The sequence below is a fragment of the Diorhabda sublineata genome, chromosome X (genome assembly GCF_026230105.1).
Source record: "Diorhabda sublineata isolate icDioSubl1.1 chromosome X, icDioSubl1.1, whole genome shotgun sequence".
NCBI classification, from domain to species: domain Eukaryota; kingdom Metazoa; phylum Arthropoda; class Insecta; order Coleoptera; family Chrysomelidae; genus Diorhabda; species Diorhabda sublineata.
In genome coordinates, this window is record NC_079485.1 from 39,493,656 (window position 1) to 39,515,141 (window position 21,486).

General features: G+C 29.8%; 1 protein-coding gene across 1 annotated transcript in view; it reads right to left on the reverse strand.

Moving 5' to 3' along the window:
• LOC130451516 (5-hydroxytryptamine receptor-like) overlaps positions 1-21,486 on the reverse strand; it is a 161,341-nt gene that overhangs the window by 26,702 nt on the left and 113,153 nt on the right. Inside the window, exon 3 of the mRNA XM_056790573.1 lies at positions 364-607. Within this exon, the coding sequence (XP_056646551.1) occupies positions 364-607 (244 nt within the window). The remainder of the gene's footprint in view (positions 1-363; positions 608-21,486) is intronic.

Here is a 21,486-nt window from a genome sequence, read left to right on the forward strand (position 1 = left end):
AACGTAGTATGACTGAACAAGTACCTAAGACAAGAAACAGAGGCTACAATGAGACCTATAATGACCTATAGATCAGAAACAAGACCAGAAACATCAAAAACGAAACAGCTCTTGATATAGACCATAGAAATGAAAGCTCCACCACGAAAGATGTGGAGTGATAGTCTACCTACAATGAGGTGATAATCTAGCTACAATGAAGAAAGACATCTAAGAAGGAACAGGCGTTAGACCTATTCTGGAAGAAAAAAGGAGAAGAAGATCAAATCATATCGAATTTTTAAAAGAGTTTAACAGTGGTTTGATGGAATATTTCAATTTTTTTCTACTTTCAATATACTTGGATGAAATTTGTTTTCTTACCTATCTAAGGCGATAGCTACAAGATGTAATATTGATGCTGTACAACACAAAACATCACTGGAAGTCCACATGTCACACAATTCTGGTCCCAATGTCCATTCCTGACTCACTTCGTAGACTGCTCCTAACGGCATAACAAGACACGCCACTAGAAGATCAGCTACGGCCAGAGATAGGATTAAGTAATTTGCTACGTTTTGTAGATTTCTTTCCAATAGTATAGCAGCTATTACGAACACGTTTCCTGAAAATAATTCCATTAATTAATGTATGCATTACTATAGTACTGCCTAAATATAAAAAAATCTCATCTCTAACAGATAGTTATTTCACTCTAAGTATGATAATTTTACAAATAATAATCGTCGATATTCAAATTCAACGCCATTAACAACCAACTAACCTCACCTAACCTATAAATTTCAACTTCACTTATAACGACCTAACCTATTGAAGTTTAATATTATCCATAGATTTACCAATCAATATTGAATATCATTCACTACAACTTATCCTTATCTAACCTATAAAAATTCAACGTCATTCAAAATCAAACCAATCAAAAATTAATAAAAATTCCTATAGTAACTAGAATCAATATTTCAATTAATCAATATTTCTATCAAAGTCAATTTGAATATAGAATTTTGAATTCCATTCTTAATTAATTATAGTAAGTAAAATTTTATTATTGTTATATATTTATACATATTTCTTATATTGTATTTGACCATAATTTCAGTCCCAGACGATGAATACATAAGTATTATTGAAGTTAGTTCACTTTGGTGTTTCCTTGCCACGTTCCCAATATAAAACTACTCATAATATAGCTGGCAAAGACTTCTTACAATTCATATATATATATATATATATATATATATATATATATATATAATTAGCAATGACTTCTTTTTATATATATTTATATTTATTTATATATATATTTGGAAATTGTGACAAAATAAATATATGAGAATGATATCTAATCATCGATTTATAAAGAAACCCCATTTTATTTTCCCAATTTATCACTGAATTTTTAGTGGCCAGAGATATCATGTGAGAAGTCACGAAACTCATAGATTAGATATCAGATAGATTTTTTTCGTTGAATTATTTTTTTGATTCGTTTTTCATAAGACTATATAATTTCATTGGCGCTAGTGCAAATACCATGGCTCTTAATGAAGTATACGTAGTAACGTATTCAATGATTTCCCGAAGTATGATTTTGGTTTCTCAGATTTCTCTCCTCGATATAAAAATAAACTCCAAGTTAACTACTCCTATGCATTTGGTTCGGAATGAGATGGATTACTAAATAGTCAGCATAGTTGCTTCTTTAAGGTACTTGGGTCAATACCAGATATGGGTAACAATTGTCGATTCCCTCCGAAAACGCTCCAGAACAAAGAAATTTTTTTAACTCCCTGATTTACTATCGATACTGTCTATCAATAAGAGATTTCACACAGTATTCTTGCAAACAATGGTATCACAAGTTTGAATCCAACGCTTTACCGATCAGCTGATTGAAGTACTTATGTAGGTGCTAGCAAACTTTCGATTAAAGCATCCTTATAAAAGAGATTTTACTTTTCAGATTGTTCTATCGTTGAATTTTCATCTGAGTCAAATTTTTGAATTTTCGGTAATGAACTCGTTTAAAACAATATGTTATTTGTTCTAATACCCTGCTCAACAGATAACCATCCCGGTTATATTATCATCCCATTGCTTATAACTTCACCTAGATTTCACATATTCTTATTCATAACGAGCATAATTTATTATTTTGGTTGAGCTATTACTGCGTATATGTCATCTATCCACTTCTTTTCAATTAATATCAAGCACGTTTTATACGCTAAAACGATCCTTAAAAAATATAAACTGATTTCATTTCAGGCCCTCAAGATTTGGATGTCAAGATCATCTATTTAATTAAAAATTATGAAAAAAATTAATAAAGTTGTAATAAATTTAATATTTCATAAAACCTTAAATTGAAGACAATTATTATCCAAGATACGGTTCGGTGAACTAATTAGAATTACTAAATTATTAACGTGCTATATATATTTTATTAAAGCCTCTTCAAGACTTCTTAATTGCACTTGGAAGCCTTACAGTGTTTTGTATTGGCGCAAATTTCTGAGTTATACTAATAAGAGAAATACAAGCTTGCTAGCAGTCTTAGGATATTTATAGATTTTCTAGTTCTTCCATGTTTCTATGAAACTTATTGAAATTACTAAGAATACATAGATATTCTCTTCTCTAATTATATTGAATTGACGAAATTTAAACGGGACGCAGAAAAACAAAAAAAAAAAGAAGAGATTAGGATAAAATATCAAAAAGAATATTCGAGGATCACCGAAAATCACTTAATAGACAAAAAAGACGTTAACGAAACAGGGAGGAAAATAAAAACCAATATTGCAAAAACGGCAGAAGAGACACTAAACAGGGAAAAAGGAAAAAATTAAAATAAAGAATGGTACGACCAAGAGTGTGAAAGTGTGAAAAAAGTAGGGACGAATACGAAAGGAAAATGAATAGAACAAATGCAATTTATAAAAGAAAAAATAACGAAAAATATAAACCAATAATAAAATCAAGAGAGATAAAAGCGATAGACGGTAAAACAGAACACCGCCCACAAGAGATGGGAAATATATGGAAGGAATACTATAGAGAGAATACTTAACGACAAAGAAAAAATCAAAGCAAATGAAGAAATAATGTTAACAGAGGAAGAAGATGAAAAGTAAAATGCCCCACAGAAAATGAGGTGCAAGACGAAATAAGAAAACTGCGGAATGACAAAGCCCGGGAGATGATGGAATAGAACCGGAACTTCTTAAATATGGTGGAGAAAAACTAAGTAAACATATTCACAAACTAATGGAGCAGATATGGGAACAAAACAAAATCCCAGACGAGTGGAGCACACCAATATTTAAGAAAGGTAATAAAGATATATGTGAGAACTATAGAGCCATCATCCTGCTAAATATAGCCTACAAAATACTGTCAAATTTAATGAATAAAATGTTGAAGGAATTAACAGAGAGAGAACTAGGGGATTATCAAAACGGCTTTAGACCAGGAAGATCCACTATAAACGCAATCCATACTATAGAGAGGAATTAAAAAGACAAGGATATTTAAAAAAATTGAGAAAACTCATAGAAATAATACTAAAAAAGAGTGACTTTAAAGTGATATTCCAAGGTACAACATCATATAAAACGCACACAAATAAGGGCGTTAAGCAGGGAGACCCAATGTCACCAACGCTATTCATTACAATTCTGGAAGAGCAAACCCACTGACAACTAGCAAATATAACTTTGAGTCAGTGTCGACCTTTAACTATTTGGGAATAATGTTGGGGTAAACAACCAGAGAGAGGATAAAGAATAGTATATAAAAGGGCTATCAAGCCTATGGAAGAAGCAAAAACCTACTAAAAAACAAAAACATAACCAAACAGAACAAAATGAAAATGTACAAAATCCTAATACGACCAGTAATCACATATGCGATGGAAACAACAGTAATAAACAAAAGAGAAGAAGAAGAACTCAAAACAGGCCCAAACATAACACAAGAAGGAGAAAGAAGAACAAAGAAAAACGAAGAAATAGAGAGAGAACTGGGGAAGGAGAATATAGTGAGATACATAAAAGCACAAAGGCTCAACTGGACCGGGCACATAATGAGAAGGAAACCAATTGAAATGATCAAAAGAATAACGCAATGGATCCCATTGTGGCCAAAGAGAAGGGGCAGGCCGAGAAAAAATTGAAGAAACGAAATAAAGGACTCAATATAGAAAACTGGAGAGCAAAATGCCGGAACCGAAAAGAATGGAAAATAATAACAAAAGCAGCCAAAACAAACGACAAACTGTGAAGAAAATAAAAATACGAGGAGTAATCCACCTCAAAAAAAGGATTTAAAGCGCCAAAAGCGAATTTTGATAATACTGTACTTTTACTTCATAAACTGTTTGCTAACTACGATTACTGTCGAATCATGGAGTCTACGTACTTAAAGTCCAATTGACAATTTCTTCCTGAGACACACTGACGTTTAGCTTCGAAATTTACGATTTCCATAGAAATTATATTTAATATGGTTTTATTGTTCGATTTTCAACGACTTTGGGATATTGCACAATGATTGAAACCTGATAAGAACGTTTTTCATATTTGAGATCAATTAAAATTCTAATAGTAATAAGAGTTTACTTATTCAATCACACTTTTATAGTCTGAGAAGATAAAGATCACGTGATTTTGAGTTTAAGCTGGACAGTGGTAAACGTAAGCTGAAAAAGAAAAAATCTTTCACATTTCTGAATACAAACATATATATTTGAATATTACTAAAAATAATAACAATCCCTTGATTCACAATGTTTTCAACACAATAACATGTCTTCCTTTTAGTGTTCAATTTCCAGAAAATTGATTTTTGAGAACTATGATTCTAAAGAACAAAGATTTACTGAAGGTTACATTCTTCAATTATGTACTTAATCAACAAATTAATCCTGTTTTATTTGGCGTCAAACCTCTATTATTTGTGACAGTTTGGTTTATTAAAATGGTTATCGGATAATCACAATGAAATATAGGAACTATTTCTAACACCGTATACTAAAGACGTAAAATGTTCAAGACAAATTCAATGCCATCTGTTTCAGGTATTCTGAAACATACAACGATATATTACACAATCATTTGTTAGGGTTATAGAGGATTTTATATTATGATTCATCTAAATAGGTATATATGTACATATATATAAATATAAGCATATTGATTTTATTTTCTATTCTAATCATTCTATATTTTTGTTTCAGCTTTTCATTTCCTTGGTGATATTCCAAGGAGTAGGCAGATTGAGCCCTTGGAATCAACCAAGAAAAAGGGGAAATTCGTTGCGTGGAGTAGGCAGATTGAGACCACAGAATCGGATCACTTCTTACCAATGAACGAGTAACCACCCTATTCCCACCCTTCTCTTGATAATGGATCCAATTGGGAGCCGAAACGTCGAGAAATTTTTGTTCAAATATATACATATAAATTGGACAAGAGTTAGAACACACCTTGGAAAATTAAAAAAATATAAGGGCATGTATGGGTACTTGAAGTTTAAACTTCGGGCAGACTAACTAAATTGTTGTAATGATGTTTGTTGAAGTAATATTTTATAGAATTTTACCAATTCAATAACTAACAATTGGCACCCTTATGTCATGAATATCCCTGTAATTTAAATCTAACGTGGATTAATATACTTAAAACTTCTATCAGGCTGTATAGAACGAGGTACACGGACCCGAGTAATGGGTCAGTATTTCAAGACTATAAATCTTTCAAACTGAAATCGTTAGGTTTCCACACTTAATCATCCGGCTTATTTTATACTATTCAGCAATAAATGTAATGTACTTTCTTTTTCTCGTCCTTCACAGATATACCATTATATTTCATAAAAATTGTATTATAACATTTACAATCTATAAAAAAATATTTGGAAAGCAATTTTTATAATGGTTTTACTGAGGCATTATCATAACGTAAATGGAAAGGTGAATTCTTTTTGATTAAAACGTTTTTAATGGCTTCACCTTATTTAATATTTCACTGAAAGGTTTTAATGTAAAGTAGATCTGTATGAAAATATTAATTATGCATCGGAGATATAAGCAGTATCTTATTTCAAAATTAAAAAGAGAAACAAGTAAATATACATGTTTAATTCAAAATATCAGCACATATATAACTCAAATTTGGACAATACAAATAATATTATATCGTTATTTCGGCATTAATGATTTTTCTTTAACCAATCATATCTTACGGTTGATTTTTTTATTTTATCATCTTCTCCCATATATCTATATACCCAAAAACAAATAAGTTTCTCGTATTTTGTGTTCCTTTTTCAATATCAGATATTGAAGTTATATGTTTTTCTATATTTCTACTTTTCCATAGCTTTTTCCAAAATCTGTTGAAATTATGATGTATTGGTACTTAGCAAACGTCCCTTTGACATTTTGATTTTATTTTTTTTGAAAATTAGCATGGAATTAAATATTCCATTGTTTCATTTACCAAAATAAGACCTTATCATACCAGCCATTTATATTTTTTCACTACTTTCAATACTCTCCGAATTCTTTTCTCTAGATTAAGATTTCATAACATATTTCTCATAATCTAAGAATGAAATATGTATCAGATTTATTTAGAGTTTGATTCTCTGCCTTGATTAATCCAAAGTACAAACAGAAAGTCAGCTCAATTCTATTTTCACGAGGTATATTTTGAATAAATGTTTGTAGCCCTAGTGGTTAAGTTCTCTGGGTGTGTTAAATGGTATTCTTAAATAAAAATAACGGTCAAGTGACTAATAATTTTGATTAACGTCTTTACAATTGTTCCTAATTTTCATAAAAAGAAGTAATAAGAGCTTATCTGCATTGCAATACAATATTCTACTGAAAATCGTTTTAATAAAAATAGGGAGGCGTCGATTTATTCCTGGTATAACAAAAATAAATCAATTCTAATCAGATCATCAGATCCACCGGTCTTAAATATCATTTTAATCTAAATAGTCATAGAATCCGTTAGTAACTTCACGTCAAATAAGCCCCAAACCAAAAAAAGCAGTCACGATCATCTCAAAACAGGTAAGTTTCTTGTTTGTGCTCAATATTTGAGTAAATACCTTATGGATTGTGAGTCAAGAAAAGATGATTCACTAAGGAGCAGAGGCAAAACTCCATTTATAAATTATATGAATTTATTTTCTGTTGATTGCTTACAGATGGGTTTTTGATTAGTGAACAATGAATATTGAATAAACATTAACAATTCGTCCCATTTCTATTATGATAAAAACTGTTCTTTAAAGCAAAATGTAAATGGGACTATCAAGGATATGAACGCTTGCTAATGGGACTTGTGGCGTATGTTAAAACTGAATATTCTTCCGATAGATTCAGATTTCAAGATATTTAATGGCAAATAATGAAATTTGTCTGCAGCAATCTTTGGTAGGAATTCAAGTTTGAGCATTAAAATATAGAGAGAAATTGTTATAAATGAAGTTACGATAAAATATCTACGTAAAGCACCGATGTAATCAGTGTACGGCTTCAGGTTGTTATTTGAAAAAATGGCGTGTATACTGAACTGCATGCATCAAATTTTCGAGTTGTCGGAGAATGAAATTGGAACTAAATTTTTAATTGGATTTCTGATTAAGGAAAAATAAATATTTGAACCGAGGGTCACCAATTATATTTTCTGCTTTCTAACTACTATCAGTTAGGGAAAAATTAGTAGCTTTAACTGAAATATTTTGTTCTTCATGCGATTTGAAAAATCATCCCACAGTATTCAAATTTTTCAGACATTTCGTATTAAAGCATTAGATTCAGAAGATTCCCTATCAGGAGATTTAATTTCTGGCCATTATACTTTTTGCGTTGTCTGATAAAGTGCCACTATAATATAGTATATCGTGTTATATTTCCAGTGTAGATTGCAAAGTTATATTCTGAAACCGCGTTGCCTTGCACACCAGATTTAATAAATTCAGTTAATTTAGTTTGAGCCTAGTTCCTTCGTCCAATTCATCTTACATGTGTAAACAGATAATCAAGTTGGCCTCGCTAAAACGTTGACACAACCCCTGTTGGCTTCTCTTGGGATTAACTAATCATGATCCACTTGATATATGACGTCAGAGTGTAAATTAAGTGAGACTATATGAATATTCGCTGATTTCAAGTTGCGAAGATGACGTATATATCGAGGCATGCTGACTCCATTACGATTTTAATTTTTAATTCTTTGACTATTAGCACATTACAACATTCCAATAATTATATGAGTGGATTCCAGTCGAATATTTGTTAAAATTTCTGGAAATGATTCTTATGCAAGGACTAGATGACAGTTGAATCCATATTCATAAAACATAACTAAACAATTTAATAGGGCAACAAGAAGTGAAGAAGAAAGTCACTCATTTATATGATTTGTATGATTATATTTGACAAAAGTCCTAAAACAGAAATTCATGTTGTCTACATAATGTTTTTCTGCAATAAGTTTCAGTTTCTACGATTTGTACATATTCTGTGTATGTATGTCATTCCTACGCGTATTTAACAGTTGGAATCTGGGCTAGATTCTACTTTGCGGCATAAATTTATATCGAAAAAATTTGAACGATAGAGTTTACCCTGAAGAACTTGGGTACCGTTGAATTACTTAGCGTTGAATATTGCAATCCCATAATCAAACAAAGTATTTCAAGAAAATGTGTCAATTCTATAAATTTACCAAAAAAGAAACCATGATATTCAATAGGACTGGCTTTTCTAAATTTGATGGAAACTATCTGCATACCGGTTTGAAGAAAAGTTAACCTTTATGTGAAGTTGTGTGTATGTATTTTTTTATTAAAACGAATTAATTTCAATGTTAAGTAATAATTAACTGTATTGATAAACGAATAAATACCTTTGGGAGAAAAATATGAGCAAACTAAAATATGTAACAACTATTCCATTCACCGAAACTTTCAAGAAGATAAGTTAGTTTCAGTTCACACTAGATTATCGTGTAAACTATAAACTTCAGGGTTATAGAGACATGAAATATGCTTATAGGTGATGAAATACACATGAATTTCTATTCAAAGAATGATACAGACAATTCATAATTATTTTTTGCAAGCTCGATAAGTTGATAAATAGAGCAAACATTGAAGTTGAAATGGAATTTTTTCATATACACAATATACCTACAACTGTAATATGAGAATAATTAATTTAAACTTATTCATAATTGAGATAATACTAATCAGTTTAAAGAGAGATTCAATATTTTCTATTGCTAGTCTTTCTTGATCGTAACGGAAGCTTCTTCATTCATAGAGAGCCTATTGTTAATCACTGTTTTTGTTTGCTGATATATCGAGCCAATATAGGGTTGTCGATTCTGAGCATAGGATTATTGTTTCCTGATTGGAAAGAGAAAGACTCTTCAGTGGAGGAAAATTATGAAAGATTAGTATTATTAATATGAACAATAGTGATCAATAAAATTCGATGTTTGAAGCGAATAAACTCATTATTGCTGGTATAATCTGAATATTACATTATTTTACATTGAAAAGACGGAAAAAGGAAACTTAGGAATATCACATCTCATTATATTGGACAAATACTCCACAGAAAACTTTGTTCACTCAGTTGTGTTGCAGTCTCCAATATTCATTTATTGAGAACAAAATGTTTCGCTAGAGATATTAACGTGAGGTGATTTAAAAAGAATTAGTTCGACACATGTCTTTCATGAATATTTGTCAAGTTCGATGTCTTTATTATTAATTAAAAGTTTTATATATGTGGCAACATTGTTGTATAGTTCTAGCGGTAGCAGCAGTGTTGCCAGAGCTAGTACAATTGTATAATTTTAATACATTTTAGTGTATTTTATACGCTAGTACATTTTTCCTTTTTTCTAATACATTTTCCCTGCGTTCGCAAATATAAAGTTATTTTATATTTTCGTTTAATAAAATAAACTAGAAATTGTACTAGATTGTAACAATAATTAGAAAACAGAGCCAAGTTGATTTATATTTAGAACGTGAGATTTTTGTACTGCATTGCTAATTTTATCGGTAAACTTTATATAAATTTTTCATCCTTAAAATAATAATTGATACAGTCTATAACATTTTTGGAAAAAAAATTTAATTTAAACTTATGTTTATACATCTTTCTATAATTTTATTAAATTTGTTTGAAGTTGGTACAATCTAGTACATTTTCTAGTTCAATTTTTACATTCAGCTTTTAAATTGTGGCAACACTGGGTAGCAGTAGGGAAGCCAGTCAGCTCTACAAGTGGTAGCACGTAGTTGTTAATAAATAGAGAAAAATACAGTCCTCGATTTTTATTATAAAAAATATAAAGTGCCCACGAAACCAGCCCAAATAAAACAATATTTCCCAAATATACAAAAAGATAAAAGGTGGAAAATATGTTTGAATTTATTTTTTATGTTGGAAAAGCTCTTAAATTATGATTATCACTAATTTACAAATATTGCAAGAGTAGTAGTGGATTAAATGTACTATACATAAAGTATTTAATAATTTAATCTACTGTTTGGAATAGTAACTTCCTGATAATTGCTTCTTTATTTTCGGGGCCACACTGTACACCTTATTTTTTGAGATATCTTGAAGTTTCGAGACAATATGTGAGTTTATCGTGAAATATCTGAGATTAAAGTGTAGGGTTAAAATACTAGAGTGGACTTGTGACAACCTCAGAATTTATCTTTAATTCCATAGGGAACATATTTTGCTCTTACTTGGGGAATAATAGATAACAAAAGAAAAGGTAGAGCATAATTTCTCATTTTCTTCGTAGAATTTATGCCTTTCCTAATTTTGTAGCTCTTAAATTTTGACTTTTGATAAAATTATAATAAGTCTATTCTATATAAACCATCTAAATTCAGATTATTTACGTGGCTTTCCATGAGAAGAATAATGAGAATCAAGTTTGCTTCAACCCTAATGGATTATTTATGTATATTTGTAATGAATGTAGTGGGAACATTTTCAGATGGTGTGTTGCTTTGTATAACATATTGAAACGAGAAAGGGAAATGAGTCAGGCAAAATATTTCAATACCCTTTATGATATTGTTACAAGAATTTGGAATTTGTTGTAAAATTAGTGGAATAGATAATAGAAAATTACATAAAATTTTTAGCAATGCAAGAAAGTATTGTGATTTTGGTCTAAAAATTATTTTTATGACATTACAAAACTTTTATTTGTCTATCGACATTTTGAATGGTAGAGGCTGTCCCAATGACAGATGTACATAATTTTAAATACTTTGAAAAATGTGAAAACGTAGTTGTAATAAAATTTAGATTGATTTCATTGATTGACCTGAGAAAAGCAACAAATTCTAACAAAGTTGTTCGAACGGATCAAATTTTCGTACACAACCTACTGATAATAGTCTTCATAGTTGATCATAGACATCCCTACAGGATGATAATCAGGAAACTTCACGGGAATTTGTACTGACTAACCAATTGAAAAATATCATACAGGGTTAGTATAAGCTATAGAACCATCTAAATATCCCAAATTGGAAAATGTAGAAACAAAATTTAGATGTTGCGTGGTTACCATATTTTTGCAGTAAAAAAACATACTGAACATCGGAGTGACTTGAATGATCAATTTTTTACATAGAATAACTCAGTATATCATATGAGTATATTAGTTTTGTTTTCTATTTTTTTTCGTCTTCCCAAATGACGGTTATTGATATTAGGTTTCAGAAATAAAAAATAGTAGTATTAAAAAATTTTGTGTTTTGGTTACCTTGTCATTACCAATCCGAGTATTTTATTCTCCGTAACAATTCTGTAATATTATTCATATTTGCTGTTCATTAGATCTGGGTAACCATGGAATTCGCTGGCGAATGAACGGAAGAACTATTCTGAATCCCTGGACCTAGGGGATTCAGGGGTAATGAAATTTTCGACAACTTGGCCCAGCTTGGCCAAAGCTGATCTAGTGGTAATATATATTAACAAATTGATAAAATATGCAACTACGTTTTTTAGGACAGCTCCTATGGCAACCATGCATTACCTGATAAAATCTTGTTACTATCTCAGTTTATGAGATAATTAGATGTTTCCTTATTTCAAATTAATCCTGTATATAATAATAAATTTAATTTTTTATCACAAAAATATCGACCAATTCACTCGCTGAGAATCCTTTTTTTCGATACGTGTACTGTGAATGGTAAAAATTATAAAACTACACACACAATTAGTGCTTTGTCATTCCCTTGTGTTTGCTACCAACTTGCGTGATTTCGTATTTACAACAAAAGTCACTTTGTTAAAGACAACTAGGGTGCCGTGGCCCAAAGGAATACAGTTCTACATGAGAAAATTGAGTAGGCCCCAATTGACCAAAACAACAAAGGGTCGGAACGCACACACTAGAGTTTTAGCAGCACGATATTTTATTTTTCACTATCAACCTAACCAACTTGTGTTGATCGATCGATCTCATAAAAATCTTCAGTTCAGAATTTCGTGTATCGGAAGTCTATCCATTATTTAATTATTCTTCAGACAAATATCATTAACGCCCAACTTGGAAACTCATAACTTTAGTTTCTATATTTTCTAGAGATGTTTCAAAAATTTTTTTTTCGGGGGGAACATATATAGTTCATATTTATTTGCATGAAGCGTTTCAATTATTTCATTTGAAAACATCCAATTCATCCAAGCTTTGGCTTGCAGTTAGATTCTAGTACAAATTCCTAATGATATATTATTTTTTTGTGTTGGTCAACTGATTATGGAGAAAATTCATGGAAAAAAAGTAGAAAAGTCTTAAAAACGTTGATACCTCTTATTAACAATAGCTGAAGAAAGACAATATTTTGCCAGAAGAAATATTCTTTATTGGATATTCATAATGTGCAATTCTTCTTCTTGACAAGTCATGAATACCGAATTCATTCAATTCGATTTGCTCTTGTCGGAAATTATTATAATCCATCCTGTTTATTCATGGATTATTTCAAACAATAATTCATTATTAGTGATATAATTTTTATTTCAAACAAATATTCCCCATAAACTTTTTACTGATATTTTTTCGATTTAGCTGACTGTGTATTGACACAATTTTAGACTTTTTCCATTGTTACGTTGATATAATATATATGTAAAATTGAATTACTGAAATATCAACATAGAATAACGGAAGAACGTTTAACTTAATGAGAATCAGAAAAAACCCAATAATAATTCCAAAGTAAATGGAAAAGCAAATAAATTAGCAACTTTTACAGATTGTATTCACGGGTTACGCTCATGAATTTGATTCCCTAATTACAAATTTATCACCGTTCTTCCTTCCAATAATTGGGCTGAGGATAATTGTGTTTAGATGAAAAATCGACTTCTTCATATAATTACTTTAGATTTAATTTGTCACTAGATATGCTGTTTGGGTATTTGAGTCGACAATGATAAGAAATATCGATAGATTTTGTGGTGATTGGTGACAGCTGAAACAAATTCTTTCCATTTCATTATTTTTTTAAGAATAATTATGAAAATAATTGATATACGATAAGCATTTCTGAACAAATGAATATTGGACTGGTTTGAATTGTGATTTGAAAATTTCTTATATTGTCATATGTTCGTTTGTCAACTGAATTGAAATTAAAGATAAACAGTTTCATATTCAGTCCAACCATTCCGATTGACTGAAATTAGCATGAGAAAGATGTCTATAATGGTCATCGATATTCAAAATCTTTGGTATGATATGTCACCGTCAAAAAATTTGGAATGGATTCTAATTCTGCTTGTTCTATATATGTTGGAGTACCGTTAAATAATTCAGAGGTACTTAAATCGAGCAGTTATACCCTACTTCAACGTTACAAATTCACCATCTGTTGTGACTGTAATGGTGAAAGCAGTATCATCGTGAAATTAGAACAGTAATAAGATGATACCGCGCTTGCGTAGTCTGTAGTGACTTTAATATTACTTCACTTTTTTTCAAGTTATCTAACCTTGCGTCAGATATAAAAAACTACTGTCAATAAAATCAGTGTTCATCCAATTTCACTTTTGTGTTTGTCTACACCTTAATACGATCAATGCTTTTAAATCCGAATCTAGTGCTATGAAGAGAGAATTTCGGAAATATTCAAGAATTTCGATGTAACATAATGGAACCATATGAAATATGTACTTTATACCTACATACAAATATAAAATATGACCAACCCATTAATAATAATATTCAGATGCCACAGAAGCCATTATTTCAGTAACGAAAAATATTTCTAGAAAGTTTATACAATTTAACATAACTTCATATTACATATTTTTTATACTACAAAAATTCATAAAAATTATCTAATAATTACAGTGACATAATTTGACTATCGTCGTTATATTATTGGTCATTAGATGAAACTGTACCTCTCACACTTCTTCGATCGTCGATGTTGCAGGTTTTCTGAGGGTTTCCTATCCTGCTAAACCGTTTCACCAGCCAAATGGCCAACAATAGGGAATAATGCAGCGATAGCTGTACCTGCCTCCTCAATTTACCCGTTTCTTATCAAACAATGAACAAAAAAAAAAACAAAAAATAAATAAAAATAAAAATCACAAAATACATCCCAAAACCTGAAAATAACCGTTCTGTTTATTATGCTGGAGTTTTACCTTCTTCCTTCAAACAGTGCAGTCTAAAACAAATAATCACAGCCCCAGCCTTGCAGAGAAGCAACTCCTATATCAGGGCCAATTCCAATGAACCTTCCTCACCATAAAAAAATTCCTGATCCCACCCAAAATATACCCAACGAATCTCTCTCTCCCTCTCTCTCTACCGTTTCTAGTTCCATGGTGTTAATGTAGAGTATTTGACATGTCTTGTTTTGTGTTGGACAAAAAGAATGAACAAGTATATTTTTGGAATTTTCGTAAATAGTTTTTTGATGTTTTTAATACATCTTGAACACGAAAAAGTTGTTAAAATCGTAAATATCTGCTTTAGTTCACATAATTTGATCGTCAAATTGTGGTGTTAACACCTGACGAAGATAAAAAGCGCGCTAAAATTATTTTAGGATCATAGAGACCCTCAATTACTGGTAAAAATTGGAATTATATTCTGTCGTATTAGAAATAAGTACAATAATGTTGAAATATGTATTCTTAGAAGCGCAAGCACTGCCCCGTACTTAGACCGTCTTTCAAAACTACGTGAATGTATATATTAAACTTAGACTTTAATCTACCTCTCTACAATTTCATTGGTTACAGGCCTGTAAACATCTCAGTGAGTGAATTATACTAACAGTTCTCTGTATATTTCCCCTTTTGTCAACTGACTTCCTTCTTGTGAATTATATGACAGATATTTAACGTAGAATTTACATAAAATTCAATACTCGTTGTTAGATGCATTGAATTTATAATACATAAAGTCAGAGATTACATCATATTTAGTATAATCAGAATTATTTAAGTAGCTATAAACATGTAATAATAATACAGAGCTACATGATGTTATTCATAGAAAACATACGAGTACTATGAATCCTAGAAGCCGTTTCCGTTATAATTCGCAAGTAGAAGGTACAAATATCATCAACTGAGTATTCCAGAGTTTTTCTCGAGATAATCAGTGTGGCAGTACGGGACTATTATGATTCATAAATGACACTTGAAATAAATAGTAGACTTGGAAATAGTTGAAATTCATGTGACTGCTTCATTGGAAACAAGGAAAGAAAATTAAGGGATTGCGAAGATGTCTTAGTCTTCAATTTAATGTCGTTTGTCCTAATCAGAATCAGAAGTCACTGTTTTAATGCTGAAAAGTTTGGTTCTGGGTAACTCTCTAATAACTATTTTTTCACAGTTATGTCATATGTGTAACTGCATTATTATTTTTGAAATTCATGTAAAGAAATCGCTCATCTGATTTTCGGTATATGAAGTATTACAGCATTGGTTATACGGGATATATATGCAGATATACTTTCCTTAAATTACAAGACAAAACATTATTATGAGAATTTCCTTATGCATTCGAAACTGGAAGATGATTTGTAAAATGCAGATAATATACATGGGAAATTAAGGCACCCACAGGTAATTCTTGGAGAAGCTAGAATCTTCTACATATTCAAAGTCTTAGAAGTTCAATAATCGAGAAGAATTCAAGGTTACTGTTGTCCATGTACGTGTGAAAATAGACACGCTAACAAATCAATTAGAAGTCAAGAAGAAAACAATGGATTTTCAAAAATACCAGAAATCATTTTAGCGATTAATGTCAATTACATGTTAATTCTCTAGTTCATACACGACTCAAATAATAAATCGAATTGATTATCAAGCAAAAACAAATGTCTCTCATGCAAATGGATAAAGTTTTTGTACTTATAATTTTGGGTATACTTGTAGCTGTACGGTTTTTGTCGTTATATTTGTCAGTTAAAAATACAGTATCAGCTATATTGGGAGATTGTTTCAAATTTCCATTATGGAAATGGATATTGCTTTTCTATGAATCACCTCTATACGTAATCTTTTGATATTTAAAATAATAAAATGATCGTTATCTCAAAAGTTGCGATATATATGGAATGTAGCATTGAAAATGTTGTTGAAGTGTGTATAGTGTATTATTTGATGTAGCTGCGGAATGATATCCATTTAATATGGAGAGATTCTATTAGATATATTAAGATAAAGCCGAATATTCCATTACATATAATTCAATTAATCATTCCACTTTTCACTTTTCTATGTCACTTTGAAGCACCTGTGTTCTCAATATCAAATACATAAAATATTTTCTCCAAATTCTTTGTAGGGCATCTTTTTTATTTTAAGAGCTTTCGGGTAGCAGATGTACTCGGTTACTGGGAGAGTAGATAATTGAATTATGTTCGAAACTAGGAACTCATGAAGAAAAAAGGAGATATGAGGAAAATATGATAAACATCATTTTTATTCTATATGTTGAAGTGATAATAATATTAGCCATAGATGAAGTGACACGTTATTGAGTATTTATTTTCAGTTTTTTAAAATATAATGATGATATGACTAAATGAATAGAGTAGAGGGTAGCTTATTGCTTATTTCATTCAATTACAATTACAAATTATTTAGATCTCCACGGAATAGTCGACCACAAATTCAAAAACCAAGCAGAGCAAGTTTCTAAGTGATAAACACATGACAAAACAGAATTGAAGGTTCTCACATATTTAATTTCTATGAAAGGAATCATTAAATGGAATTATCATTTCAAAGCCTTGAGCGTGATGGACGTAATTTTCAGTAAAATATAAAACCGAGAATAACAAAAGATTTTTAGTTATCAAAGAACGTGCGAAATGCAACACAGAGTTAGGTGTTGTTCAAAGTGGATTTGATTTATTATTAACTCTAGATTGAATTGAATGATTCAGTTTTGAAATTCTAAGCCATGTACCATTGTTCCATCATTCTAGCTAAGCTTTGAGAACATGTACGATTCAGTTGTTAATATGCGCTAAAGGTCAAATACCGTTTACTGCATTCTGCTACATATTTAGCGAATCTGGTTAGAATCAGTATTTACTAAGTATGGCGGTTGAATTTGGAATTTACATTATTGTTAATAGTATACATGATATACCTGACTCAACAATTCGTTAACATTTACAACAACGTTACACGAATTGCCTCAAATTACATTACGTCACAAGATAAGCAGAGTTAAATAGTTTCTGACAGAAAATGAACCGTGAAAATTTTGGATATAAGAATCGGTTATGTCGTTCAAAAATCGCTGACAGATACCCATTGTGGAAAACCCGCAATTTTCAAGCTTTGAACAATTTGTGATTCTAGAATCTAGAACGATATGCGGGCTTCCACATAGCGAACAAAATGGGAATTTATGTTGTATTTCTACTTATCTCAGTATTCCAATCGTTGGAAATTATTTGTTATAAATGAAAATGAATATTGAGGAAAAAGTTCGAAATATAAAAATATAGGTTTTATTATCATCTATCAATGAAACTAATTGAAAAAAATAAAATGGTCGAGCTGCTATAGGTATAGTTTTCTTCATCAATTGTGCGATTGATCAATAATACTATTTGCAATTTTTCGTTAACAAAGTTTAAGTAGATTCTGATCATTAAATTATCTTTTCAAAACATAGAAATCTACTTTTATCAGGAAATTAAATTACCACCAAGTTACCCCTAATAATTGAAATAATTGTCAATATTGTCAATTGTATCTTAAGAGTCTTTTGTGAAAGCAGAATAACTGATAAGGATTTTTATCTCGTAAAGACAATGTTCTAATTGCAAATTTCTTCTTATGACAATTTGAGGTAATTTAATATAAGCATATGAGAAGCTAATTATGATTGCTTATATTCTTATAATTATACCATAACATGAGTGATAGTTTCACAAAAACTTAGTATTCTCAATCCATTGGTGGGTGATAACGATTAGCAAGTAATTTTATCATTGTATGGAGGTCATCGGTTATAATTCGGGATAGTCGTTTGGTGGTTAATAGTCTATGGTGGTACTCTACACTATAGATAAAATAATAGGATATTACAAAGAGTTTGGTAGCAATTGTTATTATTATTAACTAAAGAAATTTTATTAGAACTTCTAATCTTCTCTGAAGGATACATATCTGCGAATGTATTGAAACTGCATTAAATTTTATGTTCATTATATCTAATCCTTTTTTACCTCTTTAATATATTTCATTATTCAATGAAAGTTCGTTCCGCGGATCCGACTAGAATAAAGACTTTGTTTCTATTTGTAAAATCGACCATTCTGTGCACTCTCTAATAATTAAGGAAAAATATTGGAATATAGATACATCATGGATATATTATAACAGTGAGTTTATCCATTCATTCACATTAATAAAAATGAAATTACTTAATTTCTGTGCTTTTAACCGGAGGCTACGGTATAGTATACGTATGAAGGAAATTCAAATTCAAATAGAACTTGCTAGGGTTAATGTAAATAATTTGAGATGTTCCCAACATTTTAGAAAATAACTGTGAAAATTTTATAGGGAAAAAGTGATAAACAGTATTTTTTCTGAAATGAAACTTTTTAATAAACAAACCTCATCAAATATTTTTGTGTGGAATTATCTATGTTTGTTCCCACTTTATATGAAGTATTTCTGTTGATCCGGAAAAAAAAGTTTTTCATGTATATTTTAAAGTGAATTTAAGGGTTTTTGCTTAGTTACAATATACAATTCTTGAGACTGATCGTTGTTATTATTTTCACAAAGAAAAGAATGCGATTTTGAAATATGGCATCAAGAAGACACTTATATCTAGATATTTGAGAAAAATAAGTGAAATGTTGAACAAACTACTTGACATAAGTGGTTTATTCAAGTAGATAAGAGTTCTCTATTTTTCCTTGGTTTTCACATCTCAAATACGTGGCAGTTATCAATGAAATTATTTGTAATTGTATTATAATTTAAATTTATTTAAATTTATTTAAATTATAAATTTTTCTTTTTTATCATTCATAGCTTTTTCGCTTTTATGAATGTGAACCATTTTTTAAATTTCTCGTTTTCATGTATTAGATTCCATTCTAAGAATTTTTGAATATATTTGAATCTAGAATATGCAACTTGTCAGTCCCAATATGATACATTGATAAAGAGTAAAAGAAGTCAAAACGTGCAATCTTCATCTGTTTTTGAAAAATTTTAAATCAGAAGATTTAAACTGATTCAAATAACCTTTTAGATTTTGAAAACCAAATTCTATAAAAATTCAACACCATTAACAAACAACTAACCTCACCTAACTTATAAATTTCAACCTCACTTATAACGACTTAACCTATAAAATTTATTGTCATTTATATTCTAGCTAATGAATATTCAACTACATTTATAACGACCTAACCCATTGAAATTTAACGTTATCCATAAATTCACCAATCAGTATCAGTATCATTCACAACAACTTATCTTTCTGGCAAAGACCAACAATAGTTATTACATCTATAATAGGTCAGTATATAAGCTTTTAAATAATAAAATTTCTAATCAAAAAACAATATTCAAACTTGATGATGATCTCTAACAATTTAAAAACCAAATAGTTGATACAACAAATAATTCACTTTTGAAAATTTTTTGAGCAGACAAGTTATTTATAACAAATTATTTCATAAAATTAAAAATAAACAAAAGAATAAACTTAATAAACTCATTAACAAAAAAATCAATTTAGCTCCTAAAACCCAAGATAATTGGATTAAAAATATTTCAAATACAGAGATACCTAAGGATTTTTACAGTTTCTATCGTTAGGGCCTAAATTCAGTATTGAACCTATAATTACTGAAGATGTTTCAATTAAAATTTTGTTAACCAATATTGATTGTATATCCTCTTTAGATGAACAAGAAAGCAATGTCGTTATAGCCAATGCAACAAATATTTTAACTAAACATATTCATGAATCAAAACAATCATCTGAATGGTGTATCATCTCTATAATAAATCATACAAAGAACTTAATAATGATCCAACTCTAAAAACAATTAATAACTGTAACAAATTAATAAATAAAGTTTTTAACAAAAAACAAATTGACAAAGAAACCCAGAAGAAATTAATAAACTATAACGGTATTTCTGCTAAATTATATGTTTACCAAAAATTCATAAACCTACTTTATCAGCTAGACCTATTGTAGGATAACACTCCCATCGAACCCCTTACAAATTAGTTAAATGAAATTTTGACTAAATATTATGATTATCACAATGATTATAATATAAAAGACACGTTTAAAATCAAAGAAACTTTTAATAATATGCTATAGAAATCACACTTACAACAACATATTTCAAATATGAAGATGAAATATACAAACAAATTGATGGTTGTGCTATGGGAGCTTCCATTTCGAGTGTTATAGCACAATTTGTAATGGAAAATCTCTAGGAAACTGTCCTTAACAAACTTGATATGAATATTCCGTTCTTTTTCCGATATGGAAGCACGAATAAAACATAAAAATTTTTCCCCATCATATGTACAAAGACTTTCCCAACAATTATCGAATTATTTCAATAAATATTATATTAGTACAAGGTATAAAGGACATAATACATTATCCAAATATTTCACTAAATTAAAATCTAAAACACTAGAGAACAAAAGAAGTAATATTATATATCAAGTGCCTTGTACTAACTATGACGCTGTGTACATAGGGCAGACATTTCAGTATTTAGAAAATAGACTGAGAGGTCATCAATACAATAAAAAGAATAGAACTGCATTGACCAGCCGTGAAATATCAAAAAAACATGAATTCAATTATTCAAAAATTCTTGAAATGAAATCTAATATATGAAAAAGAG